This window comes from Anas acuta, chromosome 10, assembly GCF_963932015.1.
Source record: "Anas acuta chromosome 10, bAnaAcu1.1, whole genome shotgun sequence".
NCBI lineage: Eukaryota > Metazoa > Chordata > Aves > Anseriformes > Anatidae > Anas > Anas acuta.
In genome coordinates this window covers 4,249,577-4,268,793 of record NC_088988.1, presented here as the reverse complement: position 1 = coordinate 4,268,793, position 19,217 = coordinate 4,249,577, and the positions used below count along the sequence as shown (strand labels likewise).

The 19,217-nt window shown below is 33.5% G+C and overlaps 1 protein-coding gene across 4 annotated transcripts in view; it reads left to right on the top strand.

Moving 5' to 3' along the window:
* CDH13 (cadherin 13) overlaps positions 1-19,217 on the top strand; it is a 479,864-nt gene that overhangs the window by 248,737 nt on the left and 211,910 nt on the right. Inside the window, exon 6 of one of the 4 annotated variants that reach the window (XM_068693028.1) lies at positions 5,623-6,437. The exons of the other annotated variants lie outside the window; for them this stretch is intronic. Coding sequence (XP_068549129.1) covers positions 5,623-5,724 — 102 coding nt within the window. The 3' untranslated portion in view covers positions 5,725-6,437. Of the gene's footprint in view, positions 1-5,622; positions 6,438-19,217 lie in introns of those variants that run through there. 4 annotated transcript variants of the gene reach the window in all.

Sequence of the window (19,217 nt, the reverse complement as noted above, 5' to 3'; positions counted from 1 at the left end):
TTAAGGAACACACCTCAGAATATTGCAGAACCAAAATACTTCTGTAAATCCATGTCATTTTTGGAGGATATCATAAATTCTTTGAAGGTGCCGTTTTGGTCAGAGGTGGTGTGTTAGTGACTTCTTTAAGGGCAGATATAAATGTAAATCAAAAATAATAAAGTTATCTGTAGATTGCTGTCTGAAATGTGCACGTTTAGAAAATTCACACACTTTGTTGATCTCAAAATAGAGCTCATACTTATTTGACATACTGGAGGTAGGTAAGTGACAAAAGTCTCCTAAGATCCAGCTCAGCTCTTTCTTCCCAACCTCAATGTTCCTTTATTTATTTATCTATCTAGTTATTTAGTTAGTTAGCTATTATTTTAAAGCAGTTGAAGTATTTTCATAGAATCATAGAAAGGTTTGGATTGAAAGGGACCTTACAAATATCTAGTTCCAATCCCACCTGCTGTGGGTAGGCATACCTTAATAATTTCTTTTATAAATTTGAAATATGGATTTTATTTTCACATTCAGTAATATAAATAAATAAAAATCGAAATTTCCCAAATCTTTTGCAAAAGAGATCTATCTTTGCACTGTTTGTTATCACCTACATTTTTTGTGACTGCATATTTCTCTCTTATCTTTACAAGAGAATATTACAATAGAAAATCTCATAGTAACGAGTCACATGTGTGTTTTTCTTGCAGCCTTAAAAGCAGTTGGGGACTGGAGCCCTGATGTTTCATCCCCTGTTGAAATCCCAGGTTGTTACTTTGTAGGTTGTAAGAACATAGACTTTGACAGTAATCAGTTTATTTCAGCTTGGGGATATTTTTTTATTATTATTATGTTCTTGGTTTGGAAGTCCTGGTGAACTCTCTGTCTAAATATGTATATATATGTATACATATTTATCTTGAAAATAAACTGTACTGCAATACAAAATCATTTATTCGGTAAGTGTGCAGAGGTATATCTCAGCAAGTCTTATCTTTTGTACCAAAGCTAACCATTTTAAGCTCATTAGGTAACCTCATTAACATGCTGAGCTTTTGTTGAAACTTCACAGTGGATATCTTTTATTTGAAGGGAATTTCATTCAAACATAAATATAGAGTGATTAAAGAAAGTTCAGTTGATGAATTTTAGGAAGCTTAGTTGTACTTGTGGAAGAGAAACGAAGAAGGGGAATCAAAGTTTAAGGCATGGATTAAGTTGTTGGCAGAAGAAAACTATATCCCTATACATTGGATAGAAATAGGAAACATAATGTATTATCCAAGAGGCTTTTTTTTTTTTTTTTTTTTTTTTGAGGCATTGCGAAATCTTACAAACCTGAGTGATTTAGAATATTTCACATTTTCATGCATTATTTCTGACTATATTGAGAAACAAATTGCTAGAATTATATATACACTTTTTTATGGTAAATAAATCAATAGTTCTGGTTACATGTTGTATTGAATGGTTGAAAGAGGAGAATTTGATGAACAAACATATGGTACTGTGTGTATATGCAGAGAAGACAGGGACATTAAAGTTAGCTCAACAGAGAGTAAAAGATTCTTGTCTTTCCAACTGGACATAACTACTTCTGCAGTCAAGGTCTGATTAGCTTAAATATTTAAAATAGAGGTTTAACCTTAAATCAGGTACTCCTTGTGTAACTGTACAAACTTATTTGGAATCTAGTTTGGTAATTTTTATTGTTTTAATTACTGTAGTGGTTCTAGATGACATCATTTAAAGTTGATTGCTCTTTCATGACTTGATTCACCCAACTTTGGTTGAGTTATCAATTACTTGAGATAGCATTTATTTCATGTACAAGATTGTTCACAATATTAATAAAATTTGCTTTTACGTGTCAATAACTTCCCCAGAAATGCCTGTTTATGCCTTATCTTGTGGTTGAGGGATAGCTCAGCCAAGATTAGTGGGTTAGTTGGATATTTGGAGATTTGAATCTAAAATATAACTTTTCTATGGGAAACAGTACTTTTACTTTTTACAGAAGTGTGATTTGGAAACTCAAATACTATATTCCAAGTAGACCTTTCAAGTGAAGCATTTCTTTGAAATGTATTTTTAAAGCTTAAAATTACATTTTATTTTTAGAGGAATAGTATCATTTAAAATTTTGTCTACCTGAAAAATATGAAAACTGTATGTTTACAGAATCTAGCCTCAGTTAGATTAATACATCATCTAGCCTCATGCTAGTATTCATGTCCTAATAGTTTTCAAAGTTTTGAACATAAAGCAATCTGATAATTATTTTATTCTGTTTTTCACTTTATGTAATCTTATTTGAATAAATAAAAATGTATACAACAATGATCGTATTTTGAAATTTTAAAAAGCAGGTTTAAGCCAGTGGCAGTAAGTATTTAGAAAGTTTTAAATTCTTTGCTTTCTTGTATTTTTGCATTTTTAAAATTCATTTTCTTTTGAACAACTGTTTGTTTATGATCACCTTTACCTATTTGCGTAAAAAGCAAACAAACAGAACAAACATGCACAGCCTGTGGGCCTGAATGGGAAGATCATAATTCCAAGAATGAGTAACACTGAAATAAAAAAATATGAATAAAATTTTATAGATTAATCTTTTCCACCTTCCATAAGGTGGTTACTGCAATATGAAATGCTGAATTATTTGGTAGAAAAAGATCTATATGTTGCAAGGAGAAAGTATATAATTTCAAGTGTTTTTTGTTTGTTTTTGTGTGCATTTACTGACAGTATATGCTTGCAAAATACAACAAAAATTGGTGTGTTCATGGGCACAATAATATTTTTTCCTTCAAACATTGGTATCATTCTAACACGACTTGAAATAAACAGGCCATCATTTTGTGCCATTGCTTTTTTTTTTTTCTTCCCCTAAGATTAGCAAAAGTGATTTCTTAATAGTTTAGAGCTTTTAATGCAATGTATTTGTTTTTTGTTTCCAGTTATATTTTTCTGTACTTCTTGATCCATATAAGTTTACAGGAAAACATACGTATTTTGGAATGAAAATATCTGAGGTGTATAATAAATGAGAATGTGAAGACATTTTTTTCATGGACTTGTATCATATCAGCAAGGAATTTGATAGACATCACAGTTTAAAAAGAAATGACTTCACATGGCAGGGTAATGTTAAGTATTCCTAAATTAAATCTAAATTATTTTCATGGCTGCTCTTATCTTTCACATTGTGAAACTGCTGTAAAGGGTCATTGATGCATCATAGAAGCAGAACCACAGTTTCAAGAGAAGATTGAGGAAGTTGGAATGACTCTTTGCATCAATTGAAAATTTATTTCACTTATGTTAAAATTTGCTTATGACAGCAAATTCTAACTCCATTTTCTGGTACTATTATTCTTCAGAACATTCATTTTGTTCAAACCCACATTACTTGAAGAGCATCACAGAAGATATTATATCATATAGTGCCAGTGAATGTTCCTGATTTTAACACCTAAATATATGCAACTCTTTGACAGACCTTATTGCTCTGTCACTACATAATATGAAGCGGCCTCCTATGAGCTGAAAATTGAATCAAATGTACTTAGGGTATACAGGTTCTGCAATAACATTCAGCATAATAGGATCTAGCAGTTATCATATCTTCTGAATTACCAAAGACATCACTAGCTCATGAGGGTAGCAATTCAGCCATAATTATTATTTAAAAAGGTAATGTGCTGAATAACTTTCCATTGGAAAAAGCTTCTCATAAATATTATTGCCTTAGGAGTTACCACAATATGGTAAATTAAGGTTGTTGACCTACCAACTTTTGTTGTGACTGAAGGACAAGATATTTGATAATCCACAAGAAAATGAATACAAAATTCTTACAAAAAATAATTTTAGAGGATTCAGTTGAGTTGAAAAGATGATAGTCTTATTTTTCAATTGTATTTCAATGAGTAGTGGCTTATTGTGTTGTTGAAAAGAAATTCAACTTGTGTGTCTTTTTAAGATTAATTAACCCTTTCCGATGAGTGTGTTTTATGACTACAAGCAATGTGCTGACAAAAAGTAATCTCATGGCAGAAATTTCATTCTAGTCTTGAAATCTTAGAGTCAAGAGAAGCTCTTTAAAAGATTATGAATGTATATATTCATTTGTTTTCTTATTTATACCTAGGAGAAATTAGGTCTTTCAACAAACTGTGCAACAAACAAACTTTAATATTCATCTGCAGTTGTGCATACTTCATTTCTGATAAAAGCCAAAGAGGCTTGCTTAAAGGGAGAGGAAGGTGTGAATGTGTCATTTAAATTCTTTGTCGTTGGGAGCAACAGTATGGTCCAACTGAAATAATTTTCTTCAGTGAGGAAATTGTCGTGAGTGTAAGTCTGCTCCAAAACAGAAGCAGCATGTTATTACTATCTCATATATGTCTGTGTGTGTACACGGAGATATGATATATGTTTATGTGTATTTCATAGTTATGTATTAATTCATTATTTTCTTAGATGATGATTCTGAGTTTCAGTTCCTAGCTTAATGGGAATAGATATCTTTATAATAAAGGCTGAATCTAATCGGTGCAGTACGCTTTTAGCTGTCTTAGCATACTGACAACAACTGAACAGGCATTTCACATTTTTAAACACATCAATCAGGTAGCATGGTCGGCTATGTTGTGGAACACTGAAAGAAGCAATGCATACTGCTCAGTCTGTTTCCATGCCTGTCAATCTGGCAACACATTCATTTCCCAAAGAAAAGCAGCACCTTTTCATAATATATATTTCAAATATAACTGAGTACTGTTTCTTAGCAACAAGAGCTCAGTAGCTGGTGATCCTGAGATGAGCCATTGAATAGGGGTGAAACGTGCTCATGTGCTCATGAACCATGGTGCTTCAATTAGCAGGTAGCTCACAAAGCTATTCTGATACTAAATTTCTCTCAGTAATTTTTGTTACTTTTTACTAAGGGAGTAAAGGAGCATTCACCTGACCCCAGCAATGTTCTGGTCTTTACTAGGAAAAGAATATTCTTTTCCCTCTTTGAGAATAGAACAAATCAACTTGAATTGCACACAAAAACATATGTGGAATAAATGTGACCTGACTATAAAACAGATTTTTTTTTTTTTATGAATAGGACCTCAAGAAGTAATTACTCACAGCTTGTTTTAGAGAAACCTACTTTCTTTCACTCTGAAAAGAAAATGTGTGTGTGTGTCATACTGTAACAATAGCTTTGAGTGCTACTGTTGCTGAAGAACTTCACAGATAGTTGAGCACTTTCTGGCAAGAGGCATTTTCATAGACTCCTGTTTTTACTCTGTGGCTAGTAAAGGAAAAGAGGGGAGTAGGGAAGCAACACCATAAAAGATATCGTAGCCCAGGTATATAGCTTTCCCTGTCTAGAAATTTCCATCCTGGATCTAGATTTTACTTCTCTTGCCTTTTTAGAAGCGTTTCTTACAGTTTAAATAGAAGTTTTTTTAAATCAGTGGCACTCACGACAGGTCAGAATATACCAAGGCTATGTGAAGAGCTTGAGGAAATTACACAGAAGTCTCATAAAGGGTCCTTCCATATGGATTCTCTATAGAACAGAAAGATACACGAGGTGATGTAAAATGGTTTTTTGTTAATTGACTTTTGCAGTTCCAAATGGCAATGGCATCGATGATAAAAATCTGCAGTTCTTACCTCAAGAATTCTGTCCATTTTCCTGTGGCTGCTTGTTTTGATGAAGCAAGACTATAAACCAAATTCAGCATGTCACTAAGGAGACTCCAGTGTTTTCAATGGGATTTAGATTAGCAAACAGTGTAGCAAAATAATAGAAAAAGAAGAACTTCCCTTGGGTATTATGGTCTTTGGATTATATGCTATATAATTCATAGCTGTGAGAGATGAATTCATAGATAATATTGAAAGATGAATCTGGTTCTTCATCTCCAGTTTTATTTCTTTGAGTCATGGTAAAATCTTAAATTTAAAGGAAAATGGCTTTTGATTGGAAAATTGTTTAATATCTTTGAAGTCAGTTGAAAGGGAAAAGTCATCAAAATTAGTGAGTGGTTTGCTATTATACTGTCCAATTACTTGTGCCTATTTGGATAGACCTTTAGCTTTGCTTAAGCTTAATTTGCAGAACATACATGTATGCCTTAAATATTTATCTTGTTCATTGAAATACTATCTAATATTTTTTTTGTAAATAATCACTCTTCACTAATCAGATAATGATACCTGATATGCTGCTTAATACTAGATAATAGATTCCGTTTATAATTAAATAACCTTAGCGAAGTGAGAGTGTTAAACAATCTAAGGGGTCAATTACCACGTGTTAACAAATAGTGCATTAGACATTGTAGCTATTACTTTAATAATTATCATTCAATTATACATTTATAATGTAAAAAGCATATTCACCAAAGGCTTTATATGGAAAAGTCACCAAATTTATGTAGGTTGTAAATGTATGTTGTATATTTAAAAATAAATAAATAATAAAAATCCTAATTTTCTGCTCTGCTATCTGCTAAACTTATGTGAAATGTTACCATTTATTTATTTATTTTATTGTGAGATGGAAAGTGCTGTGTAATGTGTGATTTGTTTATTTGTACAAAAGCCATGATTATGAGGGGCAGTGCCATGAAATATTAAGAGACTTGCCATCTGTTTGTGCAAAGATGTTAGGTGTGGCTGTAGTCAAGGCTGATTGCTCTGGAGTGGGTGCGAAGTTTTTATATCTACATTCCATATGGTACAAGCAAAATATAGTAAACTGAGTATTTTCAGATCGGATACACAAGGTTAAATCCTGCTTTACTGCAGTCCAAGCTGGCTTTGTTACTGCTTTCAGTGAGTACAATTGGCATTTGGTCATTTTAGCTATTCATCTTCATTAATTTTGAAAATACTTATGGTATTTGCGTTTTAACTGCCACTACCACTTTTAGCAAATTTTCTGCATTTGTAAAATGCAGGATTTTCATTGAAATTAAAAAACTGACAATGGAAGAAGAAGAGCTGTCTAGAGCAAAGTATTCAGAGTCAATCATTGACCATGATGGTGGCCAGATATATGTTGAACAATAGTTTTCTTCTTCAATTGTAATATCAAAAAAAAAAAAAAAAAAATATATATATATATATATATATATATTAAAAGGAGTGTAAACTCATTTTGCATTTTCCCTGTGTTCTACCACCTCTTTGCAAAAAGAAGGGAAAGTATAGAAAAAGTGAGAAGAACCCCAGAAGGATCCTAGTCCTTAGAAAGGCACTGAAAGGGATCTCATATACGATGACTCATCTCATTACAGTTTGTGGCATAAACTGATTCAACTCCATCATCACTCTGTTTTTTGTACACTCAAGTTCCCATTGAAAAGCTGATTCAGACCCTTGCTGCTCTTGTTAGAAACTTCCCTGACAGTCCAAAATAAAGTTTTTTTGTTTGCTTGTTTTAATTGTCATTTGCTCTTGTGCTGCCATCATTCTATGCCTATAATTATTTCTCTTTTCTGATGTCTGGCCACTGCTAGGCTTGTAGCTAATATCACAGATTTTTTGGTATGTGAAGTAATCATTAGATTTTGAGGGTAGTGCTAGTTTTGAATTTCTGAATGCTAGTTCCAAGTTCTCTTTGGGTCTTTCAATTATTAATTGATTTCTGTGTTACGAAGGTTCACTTTTAGCTACCTTGCCTTTAGTGTTTCCCATGTTGATGATGAAATACCTACGTAAAGATCTATCAGGATCTAGGAAAAGCCATCCATGAGATCTACAGAGGACTTAGTTGATAGTATTAAGATTTTAAACATTCATTCTTCCCAGCTTAAATCTTGGCAGTGTCCAGGTGGTACAGCATAGTTTGGTTCTGAACAATTACAGCAAAATTTGGCACAGAGACTGTATTTTAATTTAAATAACAACACTGTGATGTCTTCACAGTTGCGAGGGTATCTTAACTTTAGATTTTGAGCTTATGAATTGGGCCTGTCTCTAACCATGTAGTTTAGTTTATATGCTGCTCATCCAAGTAAGCATCTCAATTTATTCCTGCTATTACCATAATAGAAATAATAAGCAGCAATAAGGTGAAATAACGTGAAAATAGAGAGCATAGAATTTAGTCAGCAGTCTTTAGAAATGTTGTTCTTTACATTTTTAGATTCTGTGCTGACAGTTTACTGAAGGAATGAGTGCAATTTGCATTTTAAAGGTTAGTTTACAAAATTGGCTTGGCTCATTAGAAAGTCATGGTTGGGTTTTTCAAATCTGTCCCTTTTTCCTGCTTATCCCATTCTCTGCCCTATTCATTTTTAATCTCTGCATATATGCACAGCACTTCCATATTCCAATAAAAGCTAAAACTACTATTAAACATTTCATTACAATAAGCATCTTGAAACGGTCTTATTCTGCAACCTGCGGAAGATGTTTAACAGATTTTTACACTTATTTTTCAATGCCCATTACCAAGCAACCTACAGGATTGTAACTGCAGGCCTATCAGACTTGTACCCACTTCATTTTCAGATAGCATAACTGATAATTCCATTTAATCTAGGTATATTCCTTGCTGATTTTTACATCTTCCTGAAGCTTCCATTCTCATAAAAGATTTATGTAATTGTATTGTGTACTTTTTCTCTTTCTTTTTTTCATGTTGGCTAACGTCTATTCAGAATGTGCATGTATGAAAAAAAAAAAGTTCAATTATTATTATTTTTTCTCTTGGAAATTTTTAAAAACAGCAAAGCAAAAATAATATTAAAAGCCTGATTCTGACTTGCACACAGATAAAGTTCACTATTCAGGTTCTTGTGGGGGCTCCTTTCATTCTGTCTATAAAGAAAAGCATAAATTAGGCCCTGTCTACATAACAGCCTATTTTTGATTGGAGTTTCATCTCCATGAAGGACAAACAACTTCCATATGTGTAACGTTTCCTTCATAACTACTCTTCAGAAAGGATGCAAGCGTTTCATACCATGAGTTTGTCTTTTAATATGAGTAAGTGAGGTCAGCAACAGGCATTATTCAGAACTGGATCTGCCAGTGGAGGTACAGCTGGTGACAAGTTGCATGGGATTTTGAGGAAAGTGCACAGGTTGCAGAATGACTACGTAGGTGAGACTGTGAAGTTAATCTGATAGTCTCTTTTCATTAGCTTTTAGTTCAGATCAGGAGGGATGTTTAGAAATTAATCCTCCCAATGGGTTTGGAGATCCTGACCTGGAGTCCTTTTGAATGAAAGCAAACTGGAAGATGTAGTTCAGAGAACTTCCCATGCTTGGGTTGCAAATGCTCATAATCAGAGGGAGGTTAGTGGGAGAGGTGTGGAGCACGGGTGTCAGGTCCTCAGCATCGACTTTTGGCTCTGTAGATCTCCCAGACTGGCCCACCCCTGACTCTGTGCTCCTGTTGTTTGGACACTAACACCATGTGTCATACTATTGCGAATAATTATTTATCCTAGTGAAGATGTGTACAAGTTTTCAACTATGGATTCCTTTCGTATTAATGAAGGTTTTCATAACGTGCAATGCAATCCCCTTAGGTCTGCAAAACCGAGTATAAAGGTGTTTTTTTTTTTTTTTTTTTTTTTTTTTTTTTTTTTACTGTTTTGTGAGAACCATTAGGATGATGGATATCCCTATAGCATGTCAACCTTTTGTAGGAAGCGTATAGGACATTCTTGTTTTCTGAGTTGCAGAAGCAGCCTTTTTTCAAGAGATTTTTCCTCCTGTACTGAAATGTACTTTATTCAACCAGAAATTAAACACTTAATCAGCAGTGTGTGTGTGTGTGAGTACTTTTATTGTTTGTCTTTTTGTACTCTGTTTGCATTACTCTCTCTAATGTGAAGTGAAGTAAGTTGTTTGGGCACATGGGTTTCCTGTCAAATATAAAAGATGAGTAATCATCAGAAAATAACAACAATAACCACTACAGAATATAAAAAATGAACAAACAGTAAAGTATGTTTTTGTTACTCACAGAAACCTTTCAATGTATGAAAGTGATTTCACTGAAAATCTAGGAGTCCATCCTTCCTTCATTTTATTCATTTTTTTTTTTCTTTATTACAGATACCAATCTAGAGTAACTTAGTTGAAGATACAATATGGATGTTAGGGATTTAGAAGTTATAAAGGAAAGTGTTAAGAATGTGTTTGGTTTGATGATTTGGTTAGTTTCTCCACTTACTGTCAAAAATGGTAACAAGCAGGATATTCCAGCTGTCAATAACTCTTTCAGCAGCAGAAGTGTTACTGATTACAGTGTACTTTGCCAATCTTGTAATAACAGTGGAGAAGTTTAATACATGGTTGAGGTCATCTCTAATCTTTGCTGCTGTATTATAAGCAGGTAGGAGCATACAATGCCACAGAGTGGAAAGCTTGCTCTCTCTGTAACAAGTTCTGTGACATTAACAAGTCTTCAGAAACATTTTAGACTCAGATCTTCAAATGAGATGCAAATGTTCAGCTGGCAAAAATCGATGCAGTTCAGCTGATGTCACTGAGTTCTAGGAATCACAGGCAGCAAGATAAGATACTTTTATTAACAATTTGACAGTCTGGTTTGATTTTCCTGACTTCTGTCATCTGCATACAGGGTCCATATCCTTTCCTGAAGGAGCATTCTTTGTGTACACTAAAAACTGTTGTCTTCATCAAAAATTATAGTTTCCAAAGTTTAAAAAATTAAAAACTAATTGAGTTGCTTGTGTTAATTATGAGTGAATAAATAGGCATTGATTTTCTAGTACATTCTTACTATATTGTTAAAAATACAGATGCTAATATTGGAGATGAGTTGCTGGTACTGTATATGCTTATGGCTGTATTAGGATTGGATTGGTTCCATATGATGATCAATTGTTTAAGTAGCATGCATTTCAACAGCACTTAAAATTGTACTCATATGATTGACACTAATGATTCTGAAGGAGACACTGTATACTGTCAAGTGCGTAATTTGTTTTTTTTCTAAATATTGCTTGAATACGTATTTATTCAGTAGACTATAACAGTGGGGGAGACATTGTGACGATATAGCCAATAAATAAGATGGTTAGCTTTTTTTTTTTTTTAAGTGCCTGAAATACATGCCAACAAAATCCAGCATGATGTCTGTGAGGAAAGAGATAATCACATACCTGTAAAATTCTGTAAAGACAGAGCTGTGGTTTTGGCCTAGTAGCCTCTAGATTTTAATAATCAAAATTGTTAATAGCTTGAATATTCCAGTGGGATAAGCTTCACTAAAACAACATTTCATAGTATTATTGCTTATATCTTTTATCAAGTATTTATATGAAATATTTATTTAATTTTCTAAACGTACAAGTGATTGCTTCTTGAGAAATTGCTGTCCTGAATTCATGTGGAACCAATTGGAGTTTAAGCATGATAACATTTATCAATATGTTTGGTAACAGTTTGGTCTTACATCTGTTTCTCCACTTTGAAGCTGAATTAATCTAAATAATAGATAGTCTTCATTAGTGGGGAGTAAGTCAAATGTGGAGTCTTGTGGGAAATTGTGTCATCTACATTTGCTTCCCATTCCTACCCTAGAAAACGCAAGCACCGGTGAGGTGGATTTTCATGGTGTTGAGTCCATCACCCCCAGCCACAGGACTTGAATGCAATCACCTGGGGCAATTAGCCACATTCAGCAACCTCCAGATTTTCCTGCTTCCTGAAGGCCCTCCTTGAGTATGCTGTGGAACATACTGATAGCTATGGCCTGTCCTCCGTGTTTAATTTTGCAAGGTGTCTACATAGTAAAGTCTCTGGTATTACTAATAGTTTTATATCCTGTAGAGCAGAGAGGATTTTGCATTGCTGTTATGTGGTAATGGTAGCAATCTACTGTGAGTATGAAGTAAAACATAGCAGTCTCTGTAAAAGATTGTAAGGTGGTGCACAAATATTGGCTTGACCTGCCTTCTTGGTACAGCCTTCCTGGATTTACAGCATAAGGGTCTCCTCTTTGTGAAGTTATCCTTCAGAAAGTCTCTTCATTCTTTGGTCTCAAAAGCAGACATAGAAACAGGGTGGAGGAAGACCTCACCTTTTACCTTGTACTTCCTTGACTTCTCTGTTTTTAAAGGAAGACTGTTCCACTTCAAACCTGTGCTAACCTTAATGAGAATTGTGCGCATTGTGCCTTTTTGAAGTGTGGAGAACTGCACTTCATCCGTGTATTACAAAGTGCAGACAGTCACCCGCTAAGGGCACAGCTGTTTTTTTTTTTTTTCACAGTACTTCCCTCCCTTCCCCTTACTCTTAGGTGTATTTACTAAATGAATGAAATAAAGGAGAACTTACCCATAGCCCGTACTAGTACTTTGGATTAAGAATTTTATATAACCCTTTCTTAGAGCTAAACTGTAGGCTCTGCTCAACATATGATGCATTAGAAAAACAGATTTAAAAATATTACAACTTCAAGGATCTGATACTGGTTGAAGTTTTTCAATTTCTAAATAGTAATCTTTTGTTTAATATTCTTAGTGAATTAAATCTCCTTAAGTACAAGAAACCTTTAATCAGTATATGCAGTAATAAGTAACACTGCTGTTGAAGTGGTGAATGCTTTGTTCACACATTTTTAAGTCTCGGGGATCTGTGTTGAGAATAACAGAATGTCCTTTGTAGAAGATTATTTAGATCATAGGCTTTGTTGACTGGTGAAATAGTGTTTATCTTCATAATAAGAAAACGCAGGAGCTTTAAAGCAGAATAAAGAAAACCACTGAAAAGAAGTCTCCTTTCACTCCAATCTCATCTGTTGAAAGAAAATGCATATTAATTAAAAATTTAGACACTTCATTTCTGTTGCAAGGCTCCTTGCAAAAGACAAATTATTTTATACATCTAGTATGTGGTAGAACTGACAGATGAGATTAATATGCTTCTTAAATTACCATTACCAAGGGTCAATTAATAAGTGAGCTAACCTTGTGAAAGTCATTCTGAAAGACTAGTTACGGATCTGTAATGGTCCCTGTCAAATTACATAGAACTGAGAAAATGAGAAAGCTGTCAAATAAATACGATACCAACTAATTACATTCTGCATAAGGTAAATGAGCTTTTGTGGTTGTTGGTAGAAGGAACAAGAAATAAGTCTACAAAATGTTGCTGATAATTGTATACAGATTTACTTGAAGGGAACAGGTGTGTGCAGAAACCTGGCCTGGTAAGGGAAACTAAAAATTCTTAAGTCACAGAATGTGTGATGTGAAAATTGAATGAAAATTAGAGAAATTTTTCTTAGGCTATTGTATTCTTCATCACCTTGGTAAATGGAAAATCCCCACACTCTTGTCATTCTTTGATTATGATACAGCTTTTATTAGGCTTCTTGATCTCTAGATACTAACATACTAACTTATGCAAATGAAGGTTTCATTATGACAAGAAAAAAATAGCTATGTCTACTGTGTGACAAAAACAACAACAAAAAACACACCACAACAACAACATAAAAAGAACACTGGTATTAATTTCCTTTCTGTGGGAGGATTTTAAAAATACTGTTCCTTTCTAGCTGCATACCTGCAGGCTGACCAAGTGTCATATTATTCACTAATCTTACTACTTGTGATCAGGATACAAAGCTACAGCAACAAGATCACAGAAGCATAGATAGTTTGCATTCTTCAGAAAATACTGAAGTGTGACAGAGTTGGTTTATGTTGAATCAACATCAATGATAAAAACAGTAAGTGACTAAAAATAAAAACTATTGAAAAAGTAATTAACTATAAAAGGACTTTCAATAATAGCATTATAGTTAAGAGCTTGCTGCTTTTATTACTTTCGTCTATTATATATTTATATATGTATTTTTAAAGTGGCTAGCAGTTTTAAAACATTTCCAGCAACATAATCACCTATAAAATAAATTTGGGGGGGCAGAAAGAGGTCTTCTCAGCTGTTGGCAATTGGAAATAGGTTTTTGCATGATATATTTCAATGTGAGCCTATTTCTAACTTACTGGATTGTCTGTTAATTTACCTAAATGCATCTATTACTAAATATTATATGGATATTATCCAAATAATTATAATCCCAAAAGGCCCAAATTAGCTATACGGAAGGTCAAACGTGTATTTGTATAGCAAACACTAGGTTTGCTGTGATGATAGCAGTGGTTGCTCATGCAGCTGTTTTCTAGTAATCTGAGTTTAAGAAACTTGGTATTCATATGAATATTTATAGATGAAAATAATAGTCATGCTATTGGATAGGATAGTCATACTACCATATGCTTTCATGAAGCTTTGATCTGGAAATGACTTATTCCAGTTCTTTAAATGTTTATTGGGAAGGTCAAGTCAGAGTGTACCAGAAATGCCATGTGATTGAAGTGATCAGTCAGCACAGCTATTCAAAGCTGTATTCAAAATCTAAGGGCTGAAAGGCATTCAATTACAGTTTTTGATGGATAATTTTAAATGATAAATGTGGTTCGGAAAAGAGAGAAGAGAAAAAGGTTAAAAAAAAAAAAGTTTCCACAAATTTATTCGTTTCTGCTTTCTATGACCTTCTGCTAGTTAAAGCAGAACATAAAGCAGAAAAATAAACTTAATGTCAGTTTTCTTTCTGTTATTTCATTAATAATAGGATATTTTTCTGACATTGAATATCCTATCTAGATCAAGATAGTTTTGGTAAGGAACTTCATTTTAGTTAAACTCTTGCACAATGTAATTTACCTGCTGTCAAACTCAGTTGAAGTGACACAGTCTGGCACTAACATATTCCAGAACATGTCAGGGTTTGATGAGGTATGAATATTGTGTTTAGTAGTATGCATTTTTATAAGAATTTCTCCAGCATTCTACTAAACAGACGGGCATCCTTCTCTCTCTCTCTCTCTCTCTTTTTTTTTTTTTTTTTTTTTTTTTTTTTTCCCTGCTGGAGAATCTTGGTCTTGTACAAATTTGGTTCCTTCCTGAAGAGGCAATCTACAGACATGCTTATTTATTTGACCTCTTAGAGGGAGAAATGACGGTCTGATTACTTAAAATACATTTCTGTCAGGCATGTTTGCTGTGGTTAAAGTTTACACTTTGAATTCGTTAGTGTGAAGCTCGTTTTTCTTCTCATAAGGGGTAATTCTTTTTAAGCAGTATGTGTAGTAAAATTACGGCAGATGACTAAATTCAGTCCACTCATCTCTCTCTCAGCTGTGTCCATTTAATGTTATGTAAGGTATTTGTAGAAGAATATGTAGTGCCACCTAATGAACAGTTATGTGATCCTACAGCCTTGTTTTTGAATTTGAAAGATTGTGAGACACAACCGAATTTGTAAAATACTGAACATAGAGAAAAATTAACAACCTACTGGAGAATTTATTATAGAATAAAATAGTTCAGTTAGAAGGGACCTATAAAGACCATTGAGTCCAGCTCTCTGATCAGTTCAAGACTAATCAAAAGTTAAACCATTTTATTAAAGGCATTGTCCAAATGCCTCCTGAACACTGACAGGTTTGAGGCATCAACCACCTTACTAGGATGTTTTATTGTATTTTCATTCCCTTCTTTGACATCAAGTGGAACAGAGAGACTCTAAAATAATTATTCTTGGCCTACTTTACATTTGAGAAAATATTTGGAGATCGTACTGCTTTCCTAGGTAGATCAAAAAATTTTAAGTTGTTTTGGCAGGTTGATTCTGCATTTCCATTGGGTTTCTTCCAAAGCATAAACTCATTTCTGTGACATCAATTCTTTCAACGTTTTTTTCATTAATGTCTTCATTATCTGTGTTTACTGAACACCTTTTTATATGGCAAGAAAAAGTGATCTATATCTATTGTTTGTTCCATGTTTCTTAATATATCGTACGCCTTATAGATATGGTTGCTGTACAGTTTTAGTCACATTGTTTATCCAGATGCTATATTTATTTTGTGTCATAATGACAAACCTTCGGTTCTTCAAGACACTTCAGTTGCAAACAGAATAGTTTTACAATCTTCAATAGAGTCCGTATCGCTGATGGATTGCTGCTGATTGGAGCTCAAAAATCAAACTTTTGGTATTGATTGGACTGAGGTTCTGTATGCGTTTTACATTGAGCTAGCAACTTACTTAATAGTGATGGATTTATAAATAAGCTACTCTAAATAAAAGAAATTATCTTATATTTCAACCAGCAATATATTGACAAAAAGTGACTTTGCCAAGTCAAAGGAGAACACTTCTTGGTGGTGTGGGAAAACTGAATGAAAAACCTTTATGATTTTTGTAACTAATTGTTTTTTGTTTGTTTGTTTTCTACAATCAAGTCCTATAGTTGTGTGTTGCATGCATTAACTTAAAAACTAGAAGGTTATAGTAACAATGGAATAGAGACAAGGTGGAATAGAGACAAGATTAGATTTCCCCACAGATTATGGGGAAGAATACTAGGTACAACCTTATTTTTCTGCTTTTAGACAGGAACTTGTACAATAAGAAATTATTATACTCACTGAGGCTACCTGCCATGACATTAGTAACAACGGTGACACTTCTAAGCTATCATTAAATAGATATATGTAGAATACTTATAGACATAATAAATGTTTTGTGAAAATCATATTGTATTGTTGAAATTTATTTTTTTTTCAAGTTTTAACATACAAATTAATATACACATCTTTTTCAAGATTTTAACACACACAGGCCTGTTATTTTTAGAAAAGATCTGTACTGTGCTGTACAGTCTCTGAATTGATGCAGCTAGGCTCAAAGGAAGTAAATGGAGTAAAATAGCCACAGAATGAATGCTCACCACTTTGTGAGTGCAATGACACTTTGGCACTATATAAAGGAAGGTTGAAATATGCAAGAACTCATGATATTACTTTGGAGCATAAAATTCAGTGGGTCTGTACAAGGGCTTCCTGTTCTAGGTCATCTAAGTCTTGAAAAAAATGCTGTACCTCAGTAGATTTAAACAGGTCAGAACGATGGAATATTTCTACTGTGCATTCAATTTTCCAGTTCTATTGTGGTAAACTTGTTTCTTGGAAATTACAGTTGCCTTTATTTGATTGTTATTAGTACGTAATAGGGCATTATTTTATTTTTGCTATAACTTTAATTCACTCCTGGTGTTCTGTTAATTGAGTATCTACACTGGTTACTTTTCTTATTTCAGTTACAGCATTGCAATAGGAGAAGCAAACTTCACTGCAACAGGTTTCTGTAATGAGTTCTGTATGCTTATTCCTTTTATGATCATTTATTTTGAGGGTACAAGAAAAAAAAAGTCTTGCTGATTGCAATAGTTCAAAAAGGCCTTTTGCATTTGCAATTTTAGTGCAAAAGGCATTTCATGATTTTTGTGACTGACTATATCCGGGCTTTGTTTTTGTTGCAATAACATCAACTCTCCAATTCTCCTTTTGTCAATATGTAAGTGTTCTTGTACTATGCATATGTCTTTTTCAGTTGCATCAAGCAGTGTAAAAAATGCAATCTACAACATAATCATTTTCCTTGAAAAAAATGTTTTAGTGTTGTATTCTTATACTTTAAAAGAGAAATAAATAAATAAAAATACATTATGAGTATTGGAATTTGGAAAATCTCAACACAGTGTTGTCATAATTTGTAATTTAGGAAAAGCATGAGAGAGAGAAAAAGGGAGGTCTCATTTAAATCCAAAACCAGAATAGGCAGAGAAGTATAGCACAGAGAAAGTACTGAAAAGTAGTGAAGGGCAATAGGTTAGAGGTCTTTAGATTTATTTTGAGATTTATCTTTATGAAGATGTAGTACTAACAGAGGATTTGCTGTTCCGCATGATATTTTACCTGATGTTATAAAATATGAAGTGAAAGCTCAGAAGTAAGGGACAGTGCTGATAGAGCAGATAGTTTACTAACAGGATGCCTTTATTAACATACCCAATGTTCAGAGTTGAGTTGGGTATCTCAGCTAACTGAGATATCCAAAGCCAAATACACACACAAAAAAAATAAAATAATAATAATAATAATAATAAACAACAACAACAACAAAATCCAGGAAGATGCACTGGTACTTGTAATTTTACTTTAAGATTAATAGTTTTAACAGATGATGCTGTCATCAGAGCTGAAGACCAGTGAAGCATTGCATGGAGTTCATGGGCTAAATGTAAGCAATAAAAATAGATGTACATGAAATAAATTCTGTCTTTTGATGTGTCACTGTATAACAGACCCTTGTTGATCATTTGGGAACTACATTAGAACTGTTTGACTGCTGAAAGGGACCATTACTGTGTTAATTTAGCTAATCTGAGGCTCATTGACTAAATCTTTCTTATTGACAATTAATGTAGAAAGATGGTCCAACATGTTAAGTTACAAAGATTAGGTTTAGAGAGAGAAAACAGGTAATTAGAAACAACATTTTATTTCAGATCAGGCTGCCCTTGGCATATCTTTTATTATGTATGTATCTGCCAACATCTCTACTAAAATAACATGTGGAAACCATTCAGGTATTTCCTTTCTTCTTTATATGAAATACATACCTTGCCATCTTTGGCAAAGTAGAAGAAACAGCTATGCTGTTTTACTTGAAACAGAGAAGCTGCTAAATATTTGTCATCTGGGATGTGCTAATCCATTTAGATATTACCAGGAAGATCAACTGTCTGAATTATAAAAGTATCTGCCATAGACATCCTCTTGGAAAAAACAACGTGGCATTATGTGAAATTCAATAAAGCTGACTGTAGACAAAATCAGCAAAAACTCATTTAGTTCAGAATAACAGGAAAAGATAAACAGTGCTTTGTTAACTTCAGTGCTCGTATATCATTGTAACTGCTAAGGCCAGGCAAAGAATACAGGAGGGAAATGAAAGGAGAGTGCTCACTGTGAATATTCCTATGATATATTTAACCAATCAGATGTCAAAATTCAGCATTCCTAATGTAACAGAGCATACAATCTCTTATGATGATTTGGAGGAATTTCAATATATTTGCTTTTACATGATTTATGTAACCAAACATAGAGTAGATAGCGAATCATGTAGATGGCATTTCCAACACCCAAAGCTTCTATCATCAGCACTGAAATATATTATCTTCAGCTTAGCAGAAAGAGTCAGCAAAGCATACAACGTTTACCAGAAAAGAACGTGGTGAGGGAAGAGATCTGTGCTCGGTGGAAGCTTGTTCACCTCTGTGGTTAAACAGGCAGGCTCTGGTTGCTAGTG